The sequence below is a fragment of the Chiloscyllium punctatum genome, chromosome 17, assembly GCF_047496795.1.
Source record: "Chiloscyllium punctatum isolate Juve2018m chromosome 17, sChiPun1.3, whole genome shotgun sequence".
Taxonomy (NCBI): Eukaryota; Metazoa; Chordata; class Chondrichthyes; order Orectolobiformes; family Hemiscylliidae; genus Chiloscyllium; species Chiloscyllium punctatum.
Window position 1 is genome coordinate 84,312,194 of NC_092755.1, and position 26,439 is coordinate 84,338,632.

General features: G+C 40.9%; 1 protein-coding gene across 2 annotated transcripts; it reads right to left on the reverse strand.

The window, feature by feature from the left end:
* Positions 1-259: 259 nt before the first annotated feature.
* On the reverse strand, positions 260-26,310 carry ranbp1 (RAN binding protein 1). 2 transcript variants are annotated; one of them, XM_072587745.1, is made up of 6 exons: positions 26,173-26,310; positions 22,358-22,494; positions 18,710-18,867; positions 16,519-16,647; positions 10,467-10,523; positions 260-1,624 (listed from the first exon to the last, which is right to left on the reverse strand). In XM_072587745.1, exons 1-6 carry the CDS (start codon positions 26,185-26,187, stop codon positions 1,491-1,493), a joined length of 630 nt encoding a protein of 209 aa, XP_072443846.1. In that variant the 5' UTR covers positions 26,188-26,310; the 3' UTR covers positions 260-1,490. The 2 variants fall into 2 exon arrangements, with proteins under 2 accessions (XP_072443846.1, XP_072443845.1); XM_072587744.1 differs by lacking the exon at positions 26,173-26,310 and adding an exon at positions 25,961-26,038.
* Between the last annotated feature and the right edge of the window lie 129 nt (positions 26,311-26,439).

Genomic DNA, 26,439 nt, shown 5'->3' on the forward strand with positions numbered 1-26,439 from the left:
TAGTAATTTTATATTTTTGGGAAAAATTCAGAATCTTCTCAATAAAAATATTTATTTTTTAAAAATTGGATACTCAGCAAATATTTAAATTATTCAGGCTCAAGAGTTTGTAAAATGGGAAGACATTAAAGGTTTGGGAAGAATCCACGGAGCATAACTCCATAATACACCAGTGATTTAGAGACAAATCATCTTCAGGGATGAGATGCACTCTGCATATAAAGTCGATAGCAAGAAAACAACTTCACTATACTGCACGCCGCTTGCAAAACTCTTTATTGCAAATTTCCTAACGAGACCTATCAATTTTCAACAGTTCCGTTTTATAAGTTTCCCATTTACAAAACGCTAGATCCAGATGTTTTGTTCACTCCAACACAAAACTAGATTATCACAAATGTTTGTGGTCCGTGGTAAGCATATGCAAACCTGGTAAGTTTTCTCTCTCAATTTCACTGAATTTTTCTGTAATGTCAGTGTAACTAATTGTGTACATGCCAAATGTCACACTGCTACAAATATTGGTATTGCTATGTACGAGTCGTACAGCTGCAGCCAGCAGAAAATCAAAATGGCCCACTGTGAAACTATTACCATCTCTCTTCACATGCATCATGTTGGTGTCATCATAGACAGTATTCAGCTTCAGTACAAGATCTTACATATGATTTGACAGCAATGTATGTGGACCTGTACTGGTGTACAATTGTTTGAGGAAGCTTCAAAAAGGACAGGAGACTAGATTGGTAAATTGACACTATATCAATCTGCTTGACTTTGCGCAACAGGATATTTTAACCAAGCATAACAAACTTACAACAGAAATGTTGTCTCTTCCTCATCTGCAAGGTCCAACAGCTTTCAAATAAAAACTTCACTTAAGCCTGCAATGAACTTACCAGAAGTCTTTCTCATGTAATCTGTAAATTACTAATCAAATTAAACAGTGGGAGGGGAACCTTCAGTAAAATTTCTTTTAAAAACTCAAAAAATTCAATCTTCCAACTTGGTGTCATACTTAACTGATCCAGAAACTATAGGGAAAAAAATATAAAAAAGATGGACTAACCTTTCTCATATATAACTTAACTGAATTTAATTTAGTTATAAACCACGTCCTACCCAATGTGGGAACTCTGGCATTTGGAGTCTTATTCACAGAAAACAAAATTAAAAAATGGTCGACATACACAGTAAAGCATGTTATAATCACCAATTTTCAGGAATTAAAGTAACAGAATTAAATTATTCTCTCAGAAGACTGTAAATAGATAAGGCAGATAACATTCCTAGAAGTTTCAAAAGGAATACATTAGCACATTTATGGTGGTTGATGACCGCGGAATGGCATTCTGTGAAGGTACTACATCTTCATAACAATTTCGGACCACAGGGCAAAAGCCTAGAAAATGGCTCATCTGTGTCCAAACCCAGTTCATTACAGTCTGCTGTAAAAAAAAAGGGAAAGGAAAACAAGGACGAGGATTATCTTAATTCTCTTCAGTTTTTTCACTGGTCACTTCTTTCTTCTTGGATTCTTCCTCTTTGGTGGATTCTTTTTTATCCTCCTTAACGGATAGTTCCTCTAGCTTTTCAGCAACCTTATTTGCACTTTCACTGTCACCTGATAGAAACAGATAGGGAAACGAGTGAAAGAGTTCCATGAATAAATGCTATTTAAAAATAAAAATGGGAAATCTCCTGGTACCTGACTAATAATGGTTCCTCAGTTAAAACAAATAAAACCAACTATGTGGCCAATTCTCTCATCTTTAGACACGGGACCTTCTAGTGTGTAAATTAGCCACCACATTTTCCTCTACTACAGTGACTATATAGATAATGCATATTTCATTAACGTGAATTCGATATACCACGATTGATGAATTAGGGACGCTGTTTCTATAGCATGAATTTTTAAAGCATGTATTGGTTATAATGCGATATGAAAACAGAACTACCGCATTATAGCAGTTATGATTTGGAGATGCCGGTATTGGACTGAAAGCTAGTGCTTCCAATTAAAACTGTTAAGACTATAACCTGGTGGTGTGCGATTTTTAGCGTTACAGCAGAACTGACTGTATTTCAGAAGTAAATTTTGCCATGGTGATGGTCACAGGAATAATCAGGGTGAGAATTCAAAGCCCACCATGGTAGCTGGAGAAATTTAGACTAATTTAATTAAATAAATGTGGAATAAACAGTATCAGTAAATAGTAATTAGGAACTAGTGAATTGTTATTAGCAACCCAACAGGTTCACTAACATCCAGGAACACAAACCTATTGTCTTCACCTGAACTGACCTACAAGTGGCTTCATAGTCACATGGAATATGGTTTAGTACCCTGTGAAATAAACTAGGCAAGCCGTTCAGTTGTAGTAAATGCCTTGGAGGAACCTGTTTGGGAGAGGTCACAGCACAGAAACAGACAAGTGGATATTTTAAGTGTGGCCTACAAAAAGTCTGCAGTAGTGAGTAGAGTGGGTTCTTTCGTGATTATGTTTTTTGAGCTAGGTCTCTTGATTAAACTTATATTTTAAGTTTAAGTCATAACTATTAATTTAACCTGGAGGAGTGTTTTTGCAGAGGAATAACATGGTTTTATTTTCTGGGTCTGTAGATTGTGAAGGAGCAAAACTGGTCTTGGAGTTTAAGGAGAGTTTATGGGTTACTGCAGATTATATCTGCAATAAATGCCATTGGTTGTGAACCCCATCAGATCGAATGGATCAGTTGGAGAGACAGTTAGAGGCAATAAGCATAGGTAAGAGAAATTTGCAGTTAGTGCAGGTGTCTTCTGTGGCTATCCCTATTTCAAACAAGTATGCTGCTTTGGAAAATGTAGGGGATGATGAATTCTCAGGGGAACGTAGCACAAACAGCCAAGTTTCTGGTATTGAGACCGGCTCGAATGTAATGAGGGATATGTCGGATTCCAAGAGATCAACTGTGTTAGGGGGCTCTCTAGTCAGAAGTACAGACAGCGAAAAATCAGAATGATGTGTTGCTTCCCTGGTGCCAAGATCAAGGAAAGGATGCAGAATGTTCTCAAGGGGGAGGGGGGCCAGCAGGAGGTCACTGTCCACATTGGAACCAGTGACATAGGAAGAGGAAAGGTTGAGACTGTGAAGGGAGATTACAGACTTAGGCAGGAATTTAAAAAGGAGGTCCTCAAGAGTATTAACATCTGGATTACTCCTGGTGCTATGAGCTAGTGAGGGCAGGAATAGGAGGATAGAGCAGTTGAGGAGCTGGTGTATGGGAGAAGGATTCACATTTTTGGATCATTGGATTCTCTTTTGAAGTAGAAGTGACCTGTACAAGAACAACAGATTGCACCTAAATTGGAAGGGGACTAACATACTGGCAGGGAGTTTTGCTAGAGCTATTCAGGAGGATAGTAAGGTTGGCGGGGTGGGGATTGGGGGGAAAGAGAGAGAAGGTTCCAGGGAGATAGTAAGGAAAGAGATCATTCTGAGACTGATACAGTTGAGAACAGAAGTAACTCAGTTAGGGCAGGCAGGGACATAGCAGAGAACAAGGTAGGACTGATAAATTAAACTGCATTCACTTCAACGCAAAGGACCTAACAGGGAAGGCAGATGAACTCAGGGCATGGTTAGGAACATGGGACTAGGACAGGACTGGCAGCTTAAATGTTCCAGGATACAAATGCAGGAAGGACAGAAAGGGAGACAAGAGAGGAGGGGGAATGGAGTTTTTGATAAGGGATAGCATTACAGCTGTGCTGAGGAGGATATTCCCAGAAATATATCCAGGGAGGTTATGTAGGTTGAACTGAGAAATAAGAAAGGGCTGATCACCTTATTGGGATGGTATTATAGACTGCCTAATAGTCAGATGGAAATTGAAAAACAAGTTTGTAAGGAGATCACAGCTATCTGTAAGAATAATAGGGTGGTTATGGTAGGGATTTTAATTTTCCAAACAAAGAATGGGACTGCCATAGTGTTAAGGGTTTAGATGGAGAGGCATTTGTTAGGTGTGTACAAGAGAAAAGTTTCTGATTCAGAATGTGGATGTATCTATTAGAGAAGGTGCAAAACTTGACCTACTCTTGGGAAATAAGGCAGGGGAGGTGACTGAGGTGTCAGTGGGGGAGCACTTTGGGGCCAGTGACCATAATTCTATTAGATTTAAGATATAGTGATGGAAAAGGATAGACCAGATCTAAAAGTTGAAGTTCTAAATTGGAGAAAGGCCAATTTTGACGGTATTAGACAAGAACTTTTGAAAGCTGATTGGGGACAGATGTTTACAGGTAAAGGGACGGCTGGAAAATGGGAAGCCTTCAGAAATGAGGTTACGAGTGTCCAGAGACAGGATATTCTGTTAGGGTGATAAGAAAGGCTGGTAGTGTAAGGAATGCTGGATAACTTAAAAAAAATTGAGGGTTTTGTTAAGAAAAAGAAGGAAGCACATGTCAGGTATAGACAGGATAGATTGAGTGCATCCTTGAGTATAAAAGGCAGTAGGAATATACTCAGAGGGAAATCAGGACAGCAAAAAGAAACATGAGATAGCTTTGGCGAATAGAGGTAAGGAGAATCCAAAGGGTTTTTACAAATACATTTAAGGACAAAAGGGTAACTGGGGAAAGAATAGGGCCCCTCAAAGATCAGCAAGGCAGCCTTTGTGTGAAGCCGCAGAAAATGGGGCCGATACTAAATGAGTATTTTGCACCAGTATTTACTGTGGAAATGGACTTGGAAGATGTCGAATGTAGGGAAATAGATAGTGACATCTTGAAAAATGTCCATATTACAGAGTGGAAATGCTGGATGTCTTGAAACGCATAAAGGTGGATCAATCCCTAAGACGTGATCAGGTGTACCCGAGAACTCCGTGGGAAGCTAGGGAAGTGATTGCTGGGCCTCTTGCTGAAATATTTGATCATCGATAGTCACAGGTGAGGTGCCAGAAGACTGGAGGTTGCCTAACGTAGTGCCACTGTTTAAGAAGGGTGGCAAGGACAAGCTAGGGAACTATAGACCAGTGAGACCGATGTCGGTGGTGGGCAAGTTGTTGGAGGGAAACCCGAAGGACAGGATGCACATGTATTTGGAAAGGCAAGGACTTATTAGGGATAGTCAATATGGCTTTGTGCATGGGAAATCATGTCTCACAAACTTGATTGAGTTTTTTGAATGAGTAACAATGAGTATTGCTGAGGTCGGAGTGGTTGATGTGATCTATATGGACTTCAGTAAGGCGTTTGACAAGGTTCCCCATGGGAGACTGGTTAGCAAGGTTAGATCTCACGGAGTACAGGGAGAACTAGCCATTTGGATACAGAACTGGCTCAAAGGTAGAAGACAGAGGGTGGTGGTGGAGGGTGGTTTTTCAGACTGGAGGCCTGAGACCTGTGGAGTGCCACAAGGATCGGTGCTGGGTACTCTACTTTTCATCGTTGATATAAATGATTTGGATGTGAGCATTAGGGATATAGTTAGCAAGTTTGCAGGTGACACCAAAATTGGAGGTGTAGTGGACAGCGAAGAAGGTTACCTCAGATCACAACAGGATATTGATCAGATGGGCTGAGAAGTGGCAGATGGAGTTTAATTTAGATAAATGCGAGGTGCTGCATTTTGGGAAAGCAAATCTTAGCAGCACTTATACACTTAATGGTAAGGTCCTAGGGAATGTTGTTGAACAAAGAGACCTTGGAGTGCAGGTTCATAGTTCCTTGAAAGTGGAGTTGCAGGTAGATAGGATAGTGAAGAAGGCGTTTGGTATACTTTCTTTCATTGGTCAAGAGTATTGAGTACAGCATGGAAGGTCACGTTGCGGCTGTACAGTACATTGGTTAGACCACTGTTGGAATACTGCGTGCAATTGTGGTCTCCTTCCTATTGGAAAGAAGTTGTGAAACTTGAAAGGGTTCAGAAAAGATTTACAAGGATGTTGCCAGGGTTGGAGGATTTGAGCTATAGGGAGAGGCTGAACAGGCTAGGGCTGTTGTCCCTGGAGCGTTGGAGGCTGAGAGGTGAGCTTATAGGAGTTTACAAAATTATGAGGGGCATGGATAGAAGAAAATGGAAAAGACAAAGTCTTTTCCCTGGGGTGGGGGAGTCCAGAACTAGAGGACAAAGGTTTAGGGGTGAGAGGGGAAAGATATAAAAGGAACCTAAGGGGCAATGTTTTCACGCAGAGGGTAGTACAGGTGTGGAATGAGCTGCCAGAGGATGTGGTGGAGGCTGGTACAATTGCAAATTTAAGAGGCATTTGGACGGATATATGAATAGGAAATGTTTGGAGGGATATGGGCTGGGTGCTGGCAAGTGGGACTAGGTTGGGTTGGGATATTTGGTCGGCATGGACAGGTTGGACCGCCGGGTCTGTTTCCATGCTGTACATCTCTATGACTCTATTTCAAACCAGTTAGAATTCGGACAGGCATTCTGACATTTTAAGGAGATGTTCACCAACACCAATTGCTTAACAGTAATTAAGTGTATGATTGGCATGTTGGCTCAGTGGTTAGCATTGCTGCCTCACAGCACCAGGAACCTGGGTTTGATTTCACCTTTGGGGGACAACCCGTGCAAACTCCACACATTCTCCAAATGTCTGTGTGGGTTTCCTCTGGGTGTTCTGGTTTCCTTCTCTAGTCCAAAGATGTGCAGATTCGGTGGATAGGCCATGCTAAATTGCCCATAGTCTCTAGGGACGTGCATGCTAGATGAATTAACAATGGGAAGTGCAGGGTAATAGGGCAGGCTGGGCTGGGTCTGGGTGAGGTGCTCATCGGAGCTTCAGTATGGACTCGATGGGCTGAACAGCCTGCTTCCACATTGTAAGGGTTGTATGTTTCAATCAAATGGGCAATAATGCTGGCCCAGCTAGTGATGTCCACATCCTGTAAGTACATTAATACAAAAAGTCACTGGCTGTAAAATGCTTCAGCATATTTTGAGGATAGAAAAAAAATTCTCATTAGAAACAGTTTTTTGTTTAACTTAACAATTAGCAATTAAAGAAAATAGCTGATTAAAGATAATATGCAGAAAGTATCCCAAACTGCAAAGTTAATCTCCACATTTTCTCTAGATCAAATTCTCCTTAACCTTAGAATGCAAAGAAAGAAGAAAGCTCACTCCTTCCTTGCAAATACAACAACAATTTAAATATTGGACACAAGACAACACATCTTATAAAAACTTTAAGCATGCTTTGTTCCTCTGCAGTCAAATTATGTGAACCTCCGGATTGGCCTACTTGAATACTTTAACACTATACATGCTTAAAGATCAGATTTACCGTTGTCAAAGATACAAACAAGAGTAATTTTCTCAATGTAAAGTTGCATTTTCACATGATACACTGCACAAATGGATCAAACAGTAATTCAGCACCTAAAGTACAAGATTGGATAGAGCTGTTTGACATTAGATCAGATATCAAAATCTAAGTCAAAAACAGGAATTGCAGCTGAAACTCAGGTCTGGCATCATCTGTGGGAAGAAGGCAGAGTTAATGTTTCAAGTCCGATGACTCTTTATCTGACTGAGTGTTTTGACCCCCCACCCTCCACCTGGTCTGCAGTACAGTCAGTTCTGCTATAATGTGGTAGTTCCATTCTCATGGAATCCCATGTTATAAGAAAAAACGGTGTAATAGCAGCACATTTAAACCAATGGGGTGGGTATCACAGTATAACCAACATGCTTTGAAAGTTCACACTATAGAAACACTGTCCCAAATCAGTCAATCGCATTCAACTGAATTCACATTCACAAAACACGCATTATAAGGGAGCAACCTGTAATTCAAAAAAAGCAGCATAATTTGTCAGGGAAAAATAGGGATGAGTAATAAATGCTGGCCTTGCCACTGTTGCTTGTACACCATGAAAAAATAAACAAAATAAAAACTTAACCAAATGTTCTTCATTATTAGTTTCTCAAATTTAAAAGCAATATTGCTTTTAAGTACAGACCTACACAAATTGGGGAAAAAAATTCAGAAGTTCTCACGCGCCTGTTGTGGTATAGGTAGCAAAATTCTTATATTTCACACATTTTAAAAAGAAACTATAGACCAAGTACATCATAACACATTATTACAAAACCTTAGAAAAACAAATTATGCTTACTTTCATAAAACGGGCATTTGTTTGTGCAATGGTAGCTTGCTACATCCACCAGCAGTTTCAAATGACAGCATGTTGTACTGGGGTACAAACACATGACTGCATATTGAGGTAGCATATTCTGAATCACACAATTAACTGTAATTGTAAGACAGTGCTTTGCCAACTTATGGAGATGACAAAACTGATTGGAAACAGAGTCAAAACCCTCAGTTAATTTTAACATCATCTGGCCTTCTTTGATAAAGATCATGAAAGCTGCATATTTACCCTCATGCTTTTTCAGCCAACCTGGTATTGTTTAAATTAACTTGGGGGTGGCAAACCATAGATAAGTTGACTCAGATCAAAAATCCAAACTGCTCTAAACTAAATGTAGACAACAAACTTTTAAACTAAGGCAGTTTCAACTGATCATACTCCATGGTATTGATTTAGTTTTGCTGCAATTGACTAAAACACTTGTCTGCAGCAGTTTTCTGCTTGGCAACCGGACAGTCATTGCAGCACCAAATCCTCAGCTACAAATTTCACATGGTCTTCAATGTCGCTATGTTTTAGAGATCACAGTTTAAGCAAGGACTGTGTGCAGAGAATGATTTCAAGCTTGTCAGACAACTTTCTGATAGCAATGTAAATCTTTACACGAAGCCAGGATTGGATGGCCTTGTGGTATTACTGCCAGACTATTAATCCAGTAACCTAGGTAGTGTTTTTAATTTCACAGAGCGGTGCAACATCGAGGACCAAAGGGTCTGCACTGCACTGTAACGTTCTATGTTCTATGACTAACTGCAGTAAGCCATGAATTCCAACTCAAATCAATCAATCATCGATTCTAGTGGAAGCAGCACTGTTGTAGATAAAATGTCACTGACCGCCGACTGCCTCCAAATGTTATAATTTATGGCATAAACAGTGTTTAAATGTTTTCTTTAAGAAAACCAAGATATCAACATCAGAGAAGCCTGTGCACCAGACATCAATAGCCAATGTCTGTATTGCAGAGAGCGTGAATTGCATTTGACACAATTTCTTGCAGCACATCAGAATAAGCTTTGTTCATATACATCATATTGTTAGAAATAAATGTAGAGACTATTTTGAATTCTAAGGTACAGTTTACAACAGTTTTACTGTTAATATGCTTCTGTTGAAAAATTCAAACTCAAGCTCAATTGTCTCCATTCGAAGTCAAGGGCCCTTTGTTGTATTTCCAGCTACAAATAAAAATGTGGAGTATATAGTTATCTTGTGCATCTGTTGCCTCTTTGATCATGACTGAAATGGAATCACATTCCAGCAGTGCAGATTTAACAGACTAGACATGTGAAGCAACTTCTTCTGGTAAATAATTCTGGTAAAGTTTGGTCACACGTGGAACATAACCAGCATTTTGCAGCTGTGCTAATTGAAGTACTTCCTTAGTTTTTGACCATCCATATTTCCACTCCCAAAAGGGAATGTCAGCAGAAGTGATAGCCTCCACTATCTCCAACATTGTTTCATTCTGTTCCACTGCCCCTTTAAACATGGAAGTCTCCACAACTTGCTTTCTGTTCTGGTCAGGAGCTTCCACAATGTATTTTATACAGAAATTCTGAATCAACAAGACAAAATCAGTCAAGATTTGTTTTGGAAGTTATTTGCTGGAGCAACATGCAAGATTCCTGCTGGAAACTGCATCACATGACCGTGAACTGAAATTTTTTGCCATTTATCACTGGAGGTCATTTTAACTAGTGTTGAAATAAACATAACCAAACTGATGTTACCAATACTGAAGTATACGCAGATATATCCAAACAGCGAACAACTGGATTTAATTATCACAAAGGAGGAAGCAAATGTATCACCGGAAGGCAAGTTTCAAAACAGTAACTTTCATGAATACAGAGAAACCTCAATTATCCGAAAATCGGATTTTCCGAAGGAGATCGCGAGGTCTCCATAGAAGCATTACATCAAAGACATGGGGGGGAAAAGAGGAGGAAGAGAGGAGAAGCAGTGTGTGGGGGAGTGTGTTGTTGGACAGGGTTGGGAGCAGGCGGGTGGGGGGGGTGTTGGATGGTTGGGTTAGCTGGGGGGTGATCTTGGGCGCTGTGTGCTTCAAGGAGAAGTCTTCTGAACAGGGAGCAGACATTAAAAACTCTGAGCCCCAAAGGAAAGGCCTTTAAATCAATTAACCGGATAATCAATTATCCAAACGAAATAGTGCCCACCCATCTTGTTTGGATAATCGAGGTTCAAATTTCACATTTTCTGTTGGCAAATTGAGCAGACCCCTACTTGTAAACATAAAATATTTCAAATATGTTGCAAGTCAGAATTAATAAACATTCACCTTTTAGTTTCATCTTCTCCTTGCATTCTTCAAATTTTACCTTAAACTTCTGTGCATCTAAAAAGGAAATGAAAATCATTGATACTTCAGTTAGAGTTTCTTCATTGAAACAAAATATATTCCAATACATGGGGAAATCAATCATCCATAGAATGGCACACACTTCACATGTGCAAATATCTACTTAATGTACCACAGTAATTCCACTATTATGAGTAACGGTGAATTTCCTGGATACAGAAGTACATCACACGGTTATTGAAATCTGGTAGAATCTGATCAATATCAAAGCTTATTGCAATCTAGTAACTGAAGAAATTATGTTCTCTTATGTTATACCATTCTTCCATAATAATGCATTAAGAGTTAGGACCAAGCTTTATTTTTTACATGCAGCAAGGTCGGAGGCCCAGAGATAGGCATGGTCAAAAGAAAAGATTGCTGTAGTCCGGGGGGGCGGGTGGAGGAGGAGAGTGAGAGTGAGCGTGAGGCACACATGGAAGACTGGGAACTACTTGGGGAAAATGGACATACTTAATTATAATCACCTCCACAGTGGTTGAGAGGTCACTTTCCAAAAGGCTATTCTAACGGTTTAATTGCAATGGGAGCTTTCGACAAACTGATACCAGCCTTTTGCCTTCTCCAGTCAGTCAATTTAAAACCAATTTAAATTGGATTTGATCAAGGTATATTTTAAACAGGATTTAGTGTGGTCCAGGCTCTTGGAACATTTTGGCAAAAGTATTATTTTGGGATACAATTGTCACATCTTTGTGTGTGCATTTGTGCCATTTGCCCGCAATGAACAATATAATGTGCAATACAATATTCAGTAAGATGTGAGTACATGATCGAGTACTGTGTTTGACAGTGACTCCTAAATCTATGGCTTGAGGGGGTTAGCTTAAGATTTGTTACATCTACTAAATTTGCTGCATATACTAAATTAAGCGAGAAAGCTATTCATAACTGACATTTGATTGCTCTTGGAAAATGTTTCACAATTTTAGCACGCTGTTCCATAAACACAGATTCAAATTTTCTTTCTTCAATAGACATTATAACTAGATCTTTGTAGTTAGGGCTTTCTCCTTGAATCGAGTGTAACTGAAAACGTGTAGGTAATTTCAGATGATATAGAAGAAATTATGAGTTGAGATATATTTATCACTGCCAAGGCATAAGCAGCAGGAATTACATATACTTTGACTCTGAAGTTGCAACTGGTAATAATCTTCATTTATTGTGTTGTGTTTCTCATTTGCACATTGCAGATGTAGTGATGAATTTAAATTGACTGCTTAAGATGCTCTTTGGAAATTCTGAGATTGACATTAGTGTAATTGGGCAATGATTATCCCTTTTGTGGCCAATTTATGGCCGCTCTTCTTCTGCAGCAAAGACTGCCACAATAGCTTCTTGGGTTACATGAGGTAATGCTCAACAAAGCTGTGCACAGCAATCATCTTTCGGAGATAGAAGGCTACCACCAAGAATTTAAGAAATGGTTTGTTTTCAGTGGTGGAAAGTGCAACCTGGTATTTTCTTACTCAGCTGAAAATATGTTGCTGGAAAAGCGCAGCAGGTCAGGCAGCATCCAAGGAGCAGGAGAATCGACGTTTCAGGCATGAACCCTTCTTCAGGAATCCTGAATAAGGGCTCATACCCGAAACATTGATTCTCCTCCACCTTGGATGCTGCCTGACCTGCTGTGCTTTTCCAGCAACATATTTTCAGCTCTGATCTCCAGCATCTGCAGTCCTCACTTTCTCCTAGAAGATTTTCTTACTCACCCAGAGTTGCCCAAGCTTACCAACTGTCAACCACAAAATCCTGATCCAAAAACAAGTGTTGCTCAGGCCAGGCAAAGAAAGACTCCCTTTCCTGAAGGAAATTGGTGAACAACTAAACACTTTCTGGTGCAAACCCATGAGTTACCAAATTTGTTAATTAAATCATAATCAGTCATGACAGGATTTAAACTCTCCATCTACAGGTTGATAAGCTTCTGATTCTAGCATTGAATTATCTATGCATGTTTTATGTGGCAAATATATAGACTTTTAATTTTGTTGAAATGGTTCATTAAAAAAAAGTTTTACTGTTTCCTCTGATTTTTAATTCTACACATTTATATTCTTATACTGCCACCCAGTGGATTTGTATTCAAACCATCTGACGGAGACACAGCTTAGTATCAGTAAAGGACACTGAATCCAATGTTACTGTGAAAGATGAAATATCATGCTATCACAGGCAAATATCAAGTTTTACAAAATGTTTTCATTGGCAGAGTTTGCACAAATTTTCAATGTAATTTGAAACGTCATCTTTAATAAACTATTTGATCTTCAACAGTATGTGTGCAGATCAGAGATGTACAGCACGGAAACAGACCCTTCGGTCCAACCTGTCCATGCCGACTAGATATCCCACCTGCCACCACCTGGCCCATATCCCTCCAAACCCTTCTTATTCATATATCTATCCAAATGCCTTTTAAACATTGTAATTGTACCAGCCTCCACCACTTCCTCTGGCAGCTCATTCCATACACATACCACCTTCTGCGTGAAAAGGTTGCCCCTTAGGTCTCTTTTATATCTTTCCCCTCTCACCATAAACCTATGCCCTCTAGTTCTGGAGTCCCCGATCCCAGGGAAAAGACTTAGTCTATTTATCCTATCCATGCCCCTCATGATTTTTTAAATCTCTTAAGGTCACCCTCCGATGCTCCAGAGAAAACAACCCCAGCCTGTTCAGCCTCTTCCTATAGCTCAAATCCTCCAACCCAGGCAAAATCCTTGTAAATCTTTTCTGAACCCTTTCAAGTTTCACAACATCTTTCCAATAGGAAGGAGACCAGAATTGCACACAATATTCCAACAATGGCCTAACAAATGTCCTGTATAGCTGCAACATGACCTCCCAACTCCAGTACTCAATACTCTGAAATTTCCCATCATAAGTGAGATTAAAGGGAAGGAATTCTGGATTAGTGGTGCTGGAAGAGCACAGCAGTTCAGGCAGCATCCAAGAAGCAGCGATGTTTCGGGTAAAAGCCCTTCATCAGGAAGAAAGGCAGAGGGCCTGAAGCGTGGACAAATAAGCTAGAGGAGGGTGGGGGTGGGGAGAAAGTAACAGAGTACAATAGGTGAGTGGGGGAGGGGATGAAGGTGATAGGTCAGGAAGGAGAGGGTGGAGTGGATAGTTGGAAAAGGAGATAGGCAGGTAGAACAAGTGCGGACAAGTCATGGGGACAGTGCTGAGCTGGAAGTTTGGAACTAGGGTGAGGTGGGGGAAGGGGAAATGAGGAAACTGTTGAAGTCCACATTGATGCCCTGGGGTTGTAGTGTTCCGAGGCGGAAGATGAGGCGTTCTTCTTCCAGGCGTCTGGTGGTGAGGGAGCGGCGGTGAAGGAGGCCCAGGACCTCCACGTCCTATGCAGAGTGGGAGGGGGAGTTGAAATGTTGGGCCATGGGGCAGTGTGGTTGATTGGTGTGGCGTCCCGGAGATGTTCCCTAAAGCGCTCTGCTAGGAGGTGCCCAGTCTCCCCAATGTAGAGGGGATCGCATCGGGAGCAATGGATACAATAAATGATATTAGTGGATGTGCAGGTAAAACTTTGACGGATGCGGAAGGCTCCTTTAGGGCCTTGGATAGAGGTTTTACAGTTCCTGCGGTGGCAGGGGAAAGTGCCAGGATGGGAGGGTGGGTTGTAGGGGGGGGGGGGGGGGGGGGCATGGACCTGACCAGGTAGTCACGGAGGGAACGGTCTTTGCGGAAGGCAGAAAAGGGTGGGGAGGGAAATATATCCCTGGTGGTGGGGTCTTTTTGGAGGTGGCGGAATTGTCGGTGCATGATTTGGTTTATGCGAAGGTTGGTTGGGTGGAAGGTGAGCACCAGGGGCGTTCTGTCCTTGTTACGGTTGGAGGGGTGGGGTCTGAGGGCGGAGGTGCGGCATGTGGACGAGATGCGTTGGAGGGCATCTTTAACCACGTGGGAAGGGAAATTGCGGTCTCTAAAGAAGGAGGCCATCTGGTATGTTCTGTGCTGGAAGTGTTCCTCTTGGGAGCAGATACGGCAGAGGTGGAGGAATTGGGAATACGGGATGGCATTCCGTAATTACACCGGCACCACTCCCCACCTCTTCCTCCACTACATTGATGACTGCATTGGCGCCACCTCGTGCTCCCGCGAGGAGGTTGAGCAATTCATCAATTTCACCAACACATTCCACCCTGACCTTAAATTTACCTGGACGACCTCTGACACCTCCCTCCCCTTCCTGGACCTCTCCATCTCCATTAATGACCAACGATTTGACACTGACATTTTTTACAAACCCATCGACTCCCACAGCTACCTGGATTACACCTCTTCCCACCCTACCTCTTGCAAAGATGCCATCCCATATTCCCAATTCCTCCACCTCCGCCGTATCTGCTCCCAGGAGGACCAGTTTCAACACAGAACACACCAGATGGCCTCCTTCTTTAGAGACCGCAATTTCCCTTCCCACGTGGTTAAAGATGCCCTCCAATGCATCTCGTCCACATGCCACACCTCTGCCCCCAGACCCCACCCCTCCAACCGTAACAAGGACAGAACGCCCCTGGTGCTCACCTTCCACCCTACCAACCTTTGCACAAACCAAATCACGCACCGACAATTCTGCCACCTCCAAAAAGACCCCACCACCAGGGATATATTTCCCTCCCCACCCTTTTCTGCCTTCCGCAAAGACCGTTCCCTCCGTGACTACCTGGTCAGGTCCACGCCCCCCTACAACCCACCCTCCCATCCTGGCACCTTCTCCTGCCACCGCAGGAACTGTAAAACCTGCGCCCACACTTCCTTCCTCACCTCTATCCAAGGCCCTAAACGAGCCTTCCACATCCAAAGTTTTACCTGCACATCCACTAATATCATTTATTGTATCCGTTGCTCCTGGTGCGGTCTCCTCTACATTGGGTAGAACGGGCGCCTCCTAGCAGGGAACATCTCCGGGACACTGCACCAATCAACCACACTGCCCCGTGGCCCAACATTTCAACTCCCCCTCCTACTCTGCCGAGGACATGGAGGTCCTGGGCCTCCTTCATCGCTGCTCCCTCACCACCAGACGCCTGGAAGAAGAACACTTCAACCCCAGGGTTTCAATGTGGACTTCAACAGTTTCCTCATCTCCCCTTCCCCCACCTCACCCTAGTTCCAAACTTCCAGCTCAGCACTGTCCCCATGATTTGTCCGCACTTGTCCTACCTGCCTATCTCCTTTTCCACCTATGCATTCCACCCTCTCCTTCCTAACCTATCACCTTCATCCCCTCCCCCACTGTACTCTATGCTACTTTCTCCCCACCCCCACTCTCCTCTCGCTTATTTGTCCACGCTTCAGGCCCTCTGCCGTTATTCCTGATGAAAGGCTTTTGCCTGAAACGTCGATTTCAGCTGCTCCTTGGATGCTGCCTGAACTGCTGTGCTCTTCCAGCACCACTAATCCAGAATCTGGTTTCCAGCATCTGCAGTCATTGTTTTTACCTCGTTAAAGGGAAGGAAGTTTGGAGTTAGAATGCAAAAAGAGACGAAGTACCAAAACGAAAAGGCACCAGAAGAACACTTGTTCATTGGATTGCATTTCTGCCTGTGAAATCATCAGTGCTGTGTGTGTAGACTTTGTCAGCCAAAATAAACATAAAGTCTTTTGGCAGGAGGTGCCCAAAGTATATTCAGCAATCTTGAGGGAATATTACTTGAACAGGTCTTTTGCCAAAACAGAAAAATTAAAACTTTAAAATGTTCCAAGTACACAAACAAAAAAAAAAGGAACAAATAATAAATGCTATAATCTGTGCAGTCTCTCATAAGTGAGTCCAAATTTTAACTTGAATGGTCTGAGTTAATTACAACTAATAAATTAGGACACAACATCCAAGCGTAGAATGAACATTAGTCCACTTAATCTAAGTTGTGTAGATAACTAAATTTGGGTTGTTTACATTACGAGACACAATTACAGATAAGATTACTTCTACTCCAATACTTACTTTCTTTATTTAAGAATCGGATTGCCAAAAGTTCAGGTTTGGGTTCTTCATCAGCAAAATCAGCAGGTGCACTCCAGACCCATGCCCGGTCACTGCCTACATTAGGCCTTAGCTCCATTGAAGGTGTAACTAGAAAGAAGAAAAAAAGCCCAAAAATTGTGTTTTGCTCAAAATAAACAAGTGCCATTTATTCATCATATAAACAGCAATGCATGTATTTTAAATGGGCCAGCTGCTTAACAAATTGAATAAGTTTGCTTTAATGTATTTAATGCAAAAATCAATCATATTGGAGAAATAGGCTTCAATTTTGGTTTTACATTTTTAGTTAACATTTTCAAAATCTCAGAAGCGATTAAAAAACAAATTATATTTGTTATTCCTTCAAGTGTTCCTTTCTTTCATTTTCAAGGTGGTGACTTCTTCTAACAGGTACAGATGCCTTTGTTTCTAACCATTCTTTGCACAAATCAGGACAAATTTGCACTGATTTGGTTATTTAATTTCTTGGCCAATCTGATGGTCTCATGTGCATTTTAAGCAAAATCACCAACTAGGAGAAAGCAACTGGAATCAAAATGCTGGCCCTTAGCTTGCCCAGGGCAATCAGACAGATTGGAAGCTTGCCTCAGTAGCTTAATGCACTTACTGATTCACAGTGAAAGTTTTGGGAAACCCCGGGGAAACTTTCAAGTAAAAGCCAAGATTTTCATGAAGTATGCAAGGCAGAACATATTTGCTCAACTCAGCCCAATGTAATAACTTTTACAATCCATGTTCTGTTGCTTGTGTGGGATTCAGTAGTCAACAATAACTTCAATCTTAAATCATCACACAGGTAACCTTAAGTCTGGTTGAAAAATATTTCCAACATTGCAAGTCTACTCCAACTGTTAGCAAAATAGATGAAGAATCTGGAAAGGAGTGCAAAGTGAACTGGAAAGTGAACATTTTGCATTTACTTCATTCCACTATTGGAAGCTAGAAATAGGAATTATATAAAAAAAATTTGATAGGAGGGGCAGAACAATGGAGGTTGACTTCTACAGCTTAAACATGTCCTGGAAGACAGTTTCAATTTATTTCAATTGACCACAGCACAGATTACCAAAAATATCAAGGTATCCCCAATGGCAAGATATATAAAGTCTCATTTTCCGATTACCCAGTAGCTCTACAATGCTAACAATAAAGGAACATGATTACTTTTTCATGAGAAAATGAAGCAGCAAGCCAGAGTTATTAAAAAAAAAGCAATATTTGATTATTCCAAAAGATAATCCAAAACAGTGTGTCAAATAACATAACTCAAAGATTATCCTGCATAACTAGGAGTCGATCACATGTTTGCACCAGTGATTCTCAACCGTGTGCCTGAGGTAAAGTTTCAGGCTGCCTGCCAAAAAGCACCAGAGAATGTACAGAAAAAAAACTCATATCACAACTGACCAATTGAAATCTGAGTTTGGAGAAGTGATGGCTGGGGTTCCTCGTCAAAGAAAGGATTCAGCCCAATGAGGGTAAGTATAAGACAAGAGAGAGCAAGTCAGTTCCTGTGGAGACTGGTGTTTAGATAAATGTAGGGTTAGCTGGGCAGAAGAGGAAAAATATCCGAGAAGGTAAGGAAGAACAAGGCAAACAGTACCAAGAAGTGGTGCCACAGGGATAGTACTGTGACTGAAAGTTTCATTTGTTTCTTCAATGACAAGACTGAGTATCAAATCAATTGGCAATATTATCAGTACCTTAATGCTTTCTTTGCACTGACTCCTGAGCATCTGATTACACCCTCAAAAAAAAGTTGTGATTACAGTAATAGAGAACTAGAAATTGCATCCAATATATTTATAGAGCATATGCGTAAAAAATTAAAAACCTTGTGAGAAGTTCTTTCCAGATTGTGCAGAAAACAGAATCTCAGCTGAAGAAATGGAATTGCAGATAATAGTGATCAAGTCGTAAACAAAAATATACTTGTTCAAGTGAATAACTAGTTTTGACAGAGAAAACGCGGTTATCCAAAGGGTTTTTTTGTTTAAAAATAATCTTCAGAAGCAAAAACATTGGGAGCCTCTAACTTATACAATCATTTAAGTAAGAATATTCCCAAAAGAAGCAGCTAACATGATCAACAACTATTGCAGGCAAATCTACAAAGTATTTGACAACAATATAGGAAGGAGAGACCTACGATAGTGGTTTGCACAGATTTTGAGAGTTTTATCTCTCCTCATCAGAAGGCGAATTGTTCCCCTTTCCTTATGCTTCAGCAACTTCACATCTCCAGTTCCTCGTTCTTTCCACTCAGGAGGGTCATTTTCTGATGCGTATCTAAATAGCTTTGCACGCCTAGTAAAACAAAAACATGATTAGGCCATGATCTATCTTATACCTTGTTTAAAAGGACACAAACTAAGTGGTCAAGTAAATCAGCATATTATCTTTTCATCTGGAGCGGAGTGCAGAAAGTTAAAAATATTAAGTAAAAAGAATTTGGAAGACCAGGGTCTCCAGCACAAAAGATTCCCCAAAAAGCAAACAAAAATGTACACATAATTTAGGAAATAATCGCGTTAAAAAAAGGGAGGCAAATTGTTTTTGTTCCAACAGCACGTTGGGGTAGTGTTCACGTTTCCCCGATGTAACCATGTCTGACCACCTTTAATACACTATGGGCCAATGAATGAAAAGATACAGTCCTTATGTTATGGATTATCTGAAAAACAAGCTTATAATGAATAAGTGTAATTCTTAATGCAAACAAATTCAGGGCTGTTATACTGTACTTAGGCATGAAATAAACAACTTAAAAAGTACCAACCAGACTGGGCAAAAGTCACATCAACTTATGTTTTCAACTGCTTTCCTAGCAGAAACAAATCCCACCAAGCACAGAAGATATTGGTCTACCATGAGATATACTTCATTTATCCTGGACAACCATCTAAAATCAGGCAAATTGCACTAACCATTTGCCATAAGGGACATCCATTACAAAGATAACAGACCAATCTCTCTCCTCTTCCCTGAAAAGGGCAATTCAAGTTGCTGGTTATTCCAATCCTAGTTGGTCTGCAGAAGATTCAGGAACAGTGAAAAACATCAGGCCACTGTTGGAATATTGTGCGCAGTTTTGGTCTCCTTCCTATCGGAAAGATGTTGTGAAACTTGAAAGGGTTCAGAAAAGATTTACAAGGATGTTGCCAGGGTTGGAGGATTTGAGCTACAGGGAGAAGCTGGACATGCTAGGGCTGTTCTCCCTGGAGGCTGAGGGGTGACCTTATAGGCATTTACAAAATTATGAGAGGCATGGATAGGAGAAGTAGACAAAGTCTTTTCCCTGGATTGGGGGAAGTCTAGAACTAGACAGCATAGATTTACAGTGAGAGGGGAAAGATATAAAAGAGTCCTAAGGGACAACTTTTCACGCAGAGGGTGGTACACGTATGGAATGAGCTGCCAGAGGAAGTGGTGGAGGCTGGTACAATTGCAACATTTAAAAGACATTTGGATGGGTATATGAATAGGAAGAATTTGGAGGGATATGGGCCAGATGCTGGCAGGTGGGACTAGATTGGGTTGGGATAACTGGTCGGCATGGACAGATTGGATAGTTTCCGTGCTGTACATCTCTATGCCTCTATGCAATAAATTAAGCAGCAATAGCCCACAAAACTGGTGTAGTCTTAATGTAGTTTTTGACTTGATTACAGTTTTTTAGCAGTTCCCAGGAAAATAATTCTGATCTGTTTATCAGTTCATTGATTAGACAATGAAGAAAAAAAACACAGGATGAGCAGGCACCATTATGACACTGGATCCCTATACATTCATGAGGACTTTGGTCTCCTTTCATCTGAACTTTGGAAAGAGGAGAATACCTCTTTAAGGGAACAAAAATTCTTCTTAAAATTTGTTATAGTCTGAAATATTGGCCTTGTATCAGTCCAGCTATTGGAGAAATCCCCAGTCAATGTTGGTTTTAACTACCAGACTATCCTAACCCAACACTCTCTGAACTACTTTTTCATAAGCTTGGAGACCATCCAAACTTGCACAAGTGCCATTCACCCATCACCCCATGCCCACTAATCTACATTAATCGCCTGGTCCACCAAATTTAAAATTCTCATCTTAAGTGTTCAAAAGGTCCTCACCCCAAAGCCTCATTCCTCCAAGTCTCTATAATCCTTCTCACCCGAAGATGCGTTCTCATGAGAATTTCTGTTATTATTTACATTCCAAACTCCTACACCATCCTCTCTCCATCTTCTCAGCTGGATATTTCCCCTGGAAACCTGTGCTCCAAAACCTGAGCCGGAATTTGGGCTCATGGGGGGTGTTGCCCTGACAAAGGTGTCGCGAAGGGAATGGTCTTTTCAGAATGCTGATATGGGTGGGGAAGGAAATATATCTCTGGTGATGGGGTCTGTTTGGTGGCGGCGCAAGAGGATATGTTGTATGCAGAAGATGGTGGGGTGGAAGGTGAGCTCGGTGGGGGGGGCGGGTTCTATCCCTGCTGTGTTGGGAATGGTGGGGTTCAAGGGCAGTGGTGCGTGAAGTGGAGGAGATGAGGTGGAGGGCATCGTCAACTACGTGAGTAGGGAAGTTGCAATTGTGGAAAGAGGTGGCCACCTGAGAGTTGGAGGTGGAATTGGTCATCCTAAGAACAGATTAGATGAAGGCAGAGGAATTGGGAATAAGGGATGGCATTTTTACAGGAGGTATGGTGGAAGGAGGTGTAGTCTAGGTAGCTGTGGGAATTGGTGGGCTTGTAGAATATGCCTATGGTTAGTTGGTCACCAGAGATGGTGATGGAGAGGTCCAGGAAGGGGAGGGAGGTTGCCGAGATGGTCCAGGTGAATGAGGTTGGGGTGGAAGATAATGGTAAAGCTGATGAACTGTTCAAGCTCCTTGTGGGAGCACGAGGCGGCGCCAATTCAGTCATCGATGTAGCGGAGGAACGGGTGGGGAGGTGGTGCCGGTGTAACAGTGGAAGATGGACTGTTCCACATATCCAACAAACAGGCAGGCATAGTTTGGTCCCATGTGGGCGCCAACGGCTACCCCTTTGATTTGGAGGAAGTGGCGGAATGGAAGGAGAAATTGTTGAGGGTGAGCACCAGTTCAGCCAGGCCATAGAGGATGTTGGTGTTTCCGAGTAAAGAAAGTTTCAGTTGTATAGAAAGGCTGGGACTTTGATCTGATAGGAGTTTAAAAAGTCATGAAAGATATAGATAGAGTTAATGGTAGCTATCTTTTCCCTAAAAAAAAGGAGAATTTCAAGACAAGGGGGCAAATTAAGGGTGTGTGCGTGTGTGTGTGGTGAGAGATTGAGATTTTAAAAAGATATGAAGCAATTTTTTTGTTTTTAACACAGAGGTGGTTCCCATATGGATTGAACTTCCTGAGAAAATGGTGGATGTTTTAAAGACATTTGGATAGATATGTGCATAGGAAAGGTTTGGAGGGATATGGGCCAGGAGCCGAAGGATGTGACTAGTTTTGTTTGGGAATATGGTCGGACTGGACTGGTTGGACTGAAGGGGCTGTTTCCATGTTGTATGACTCTAAGAGATTGAGGGGAGATACAAAAAAGTGTATGCACATTTCTAGACAAAAACTAAGTCACAGCAGGATTGAGAAATATTGGAAGACCGAAAACCAGTTAAGACAAAGGAATATCTGATCAAGTTAGACTCAGGCAAGTTCAGAATCATATTGGAGAACACCAAGCTTAAGATGTAGAAAGTCACCATTAGTCCACAATTGACTTACCTACAAGGAAAACAGAATTATCAGCAGGGGTACTGCAAGTACTACACCACATATTACTTACATTCTGAAAAGTTCTTCCTCATCTTCTTCCAATGTTTTTACCTCTTGCTCAGGAAGAGAAACTATTGGTTCAAAATGAGGGTCGTGGTTGGAATCTTCAGTCACATTCTCTACAGAAGTGTCATGGTCTCCTATTTCCTGAGGAAAGACAAACCATGTGCATGTGAGAAGCATTTTTTTCAAGCTAATGTATCTTATTTAATAACTAGTACATTAAGCCTTAAAAGGAAAAATGATTAAAACATTCATAGACAACTTACAGGCACTTTGTCTGTTATACAAGATTACAAATAATGTTGAAATTCACAACTATGTGACAGCTGTTAGAAAAGTGAAGAATCATGTGATCTATTACAGGTTCTGCTCAACAAACCAGTGTGGTCTGGTTACCACAGAAACCAGAGACCAAAGGTCACGTTGTGTTCAAAAGCACATACCAGGTTTAACACCTGAACATAAAAAAGACAGAAGCAGATGCTCTTGTTGTTGAAGACTTTCTCAAGACACTTTGAAATGGAAGACAGACACAATGAGATAGAATGAAACAAGAATGTCCGAGAACAGTGGAGAAAAACTGTTTTGCAGTAGCTACCAGGCTACTAATGGTAGCTGATCGGCTACCTGAAAAGAGGAGCCAGAAGAAATCCAATATATCTGAAAGATTCATCCTAGTGTGGGAAAGTAGTAATTGATGTGAACCATGCTGGATTTTGGATTTCTGGGAAGCAGTTTTCATTGACAATAGATTGTAAAATTCAGCAAAAAGAAAGAAAAACTGGGAAAGACTGTGGGCTATTTTCTATGTGGTATAAATGTGACATGTGATTATCATGTGTTATAAATGCTGACAGGGAACATATTTTTTGTAGTTTAGAGCATTATTTCCCTATCAAGTAGTGTTGCTTTAGTTGACTTGTTATTGTAAAAAATTTATTGTGCAATTCCTTTACATTGGTCATTGGGGAATTCAAATATTTTAAAAAATTATTGGCCTATACAGGAATTGTAAAACAAAGTTGTAGATTTAGAATGCAGGTGCATGTTATATTTGTAAGGTATAATAAACAAGCAAGAACACCCTACTGTATGCTTGGAATGAATACAAACTATTTCAGCATGGAAACACTAATTTTTAAACTTCACACAAAATGAGATACAGTATGTGCAGGCACATGAAAATCTCTTCCCCTTTCTTGCAATTGTTACAGAGTTTTATATTCCTGCTTCAGGTTGGCCTCCCATCCAACTTATTTTTGCAATTCTAACTCATTGTCCATTTCTCACTGGCCAAGCCTCACCTCTGACTTTTTGGAAGATGGATAGAAGTGGGCACATATAGTCATCATGACTTTGAGGTGCCAGTGTTGGACTTGGGTGGACAAAAGTTTTAAAAATGTCAACACCAGGTTATAGTCCAATAGGTTTATTTGGAAGCAATAGCTTTTGGAGCACCGCTCCTTCATCAGATGGTTGTCATCGAAAGGAACATGTTTGGCTGGTATATATATCCATGAATAACTAACTATTACTTACTGTTAAAGCTTACATCTGAACAGTGGCCGTTTGGAAGATTTCCTGAAGGGTTAAAAAAATCATGGCACCATATCCCAAGAAGAAAGCAACATCTCCAAAGTCAGAAATGAAAAATTAAATAAAACACAAGGCTTAAACTTCACTGAATTGGCTGGAGTTACATTTTGTTTGTGTTTATCAAGATGTCATTAGAGAAGAGTTATTAAAGTCAATATCTGTAATATAGATTGTGTGCCATTTTGACTGGTTTTGATTAGCAAGGTTAAATGGCCTGTGTACTATTTTGAAATGCTGATCAGTCTCCCCAGCCATTAGCAAAAAAACGCTGAGGTCAGCTGAAACAAGTGGAAAACATTTCCAAACAAAACCCTGATCAAAGATGACCTGAATGGGAGAATTAGAAAGCACATGGAATGCCAGCTCCTCTCTGGTAATGACACAGTCACTATCTTACTTTAAATCTACTGATTACAATATTTTAGCTATTCAAAAGATCAGACAAGTTTTTTTTGCAGAGGGGAAGGGGAAGAGGAGAGTAACCGTGGGCGACACGGTGGCACAGTGGTTAGCACTGCTGCCTCACAGCGCCAGAGACCCGGGTTCAATTCCCACCTCAGGCGACTGACTGTGTGGAGTTTGCACGTTCTCCCCGTGTCTGCGTGGGTTTCCTCCGGGTGCTCCGGTTTCCTCCCACAGTCCAAAGATGTGCAGGTCAGGTGAATTGGCCATGCTAAATTGCCCGTAGTGTTAGGTAAGGGTTAAATGTAGGGGTATGGGTGGGTTGCGCTTCGGCGGGTCGGTGTGGACTTGTTGGGCCGAAGGGCCTGTTTCCACACTAAGTAATCTAATCTAATCTAAAAAAAATCTAATTGAAAAAAACTTTAGGTGGAGAAATTTCAGCCCACAACCCCTTCCAGATCAACAGGAACATCATGAGCAAGGTACAAAATCTGCTCCCCATAGACATCATTGTGTCATACTTAAAACATTCAACATGCTTAAACTCAAACTCACAAGACGGCTCTTAATGTTTTCAGTTCCCATGAGTCATGAACAACACAAGCAGGGATGCTTTTTTTTCTTTTTATAAGCTTGTGAATCCACTATGAAATGGAATGCACTGTAAATATTCAATTCATTTCAGATACAAACATCAGACATTAAGCATTTACTTCAATAACTGAAATGCAAGCCAAATAGAATAGCTCTGAAGAAAGACCATCATGTTGTGACAATAACTTTCTCCCCATGGAAGCTTCCTGAACTGGTCATTTTAATTTAAAAGTTTGAGCAGCTAAACTATTGTGCTTTTGTGCAAGACGGTAGGAATTAGCCTCGACTCATTTCAATAGCGTGGAGTAAAAAAAGATGTAACAAAGAAAATTAAGGAAGACCACCAACTCCATAGAATTGAATTCATACAGCTACGAAAACTCTTGACTATCACACACAAAAAAAATACACCTGTCACATGGATCGCAGCAAAACAATTTTAAACATTCACATGCAAAGTCGATCTGAAATGATGTGTTTTTGTTTAATTCTGTAATAATAACCATTTGAAAACCAGAAAAGTTAGTCATAGTGACTGGGGAGGAAGATTTTAAGTAACCCCGTCATTGTCAACATCAAATGTTGTCTTAAGGAATGCGGTGGTGTGCCTGAAATAATAAATGGATTATGGGAGAGAGGTTATCTCGTACTGATCCGACTGGCTATAAAGGTCATTAACTGCAGCGATTTTATTATAAACCAAGCCTTCCACAATATATCCATCATAACTGACATTAACTAGTGGAAAGTGCAAAATTAAATCACTTTGATAAAGCCACATCGAGGAAAAAAAGGGTCATTTTATAATGAATGAATCATCTCCATCTAGGCCACTGCAGGACCACGGGGTGAATTTTACTCCGAGTGTAAGGCCTCGAAGCAAACGAAAACATACAAATTTTAAATTGAAAGCAGGCAAAAATACAACATTTCACAAATTGAGGTTACCCTTCTCTCTTAAATTCTTCAATCTTTAACTACCGATTCGAACGACGGCGCCTCGCCATCTACAACTCACGTTTTCTATCTTTGGATTCAGGAATAAAATGCCAGCCGCCGGCTCTAGCGGATCCATTGCTCACACCCTCCCCCAGCCCCCGCAACAAAAAAAAATCAGAATCGTGATGACTTTCAATACTTCAAAAACCCCGTTAGACGTTAAATCCAACATAAATATCAACTTAGATGAAAAGTAGAGTGCGTGAACTTCAACTGCATGCCAATACTTACTCTCTCATCTGCCATTTTAAGGGACGATGGCTTCAGATTATAGATGAGAAACAATAAAAGATCAGTCTCTCGTTTTTACTTTCGCGCTTGATTTTTTACCCACCTTACCTCAGTCCAATATGGCCTCCCTAGCAACCAGAGCTGGACACCCAAAAATCAGAAACAGCTTCTCATTACTTTAAAGTAGTCAAAATAAATTCATGTTATTTTCTAAAGACTATCCGATCTTTAATAGTCATATTTTATTCGAGGTTCAAATATTTTTGT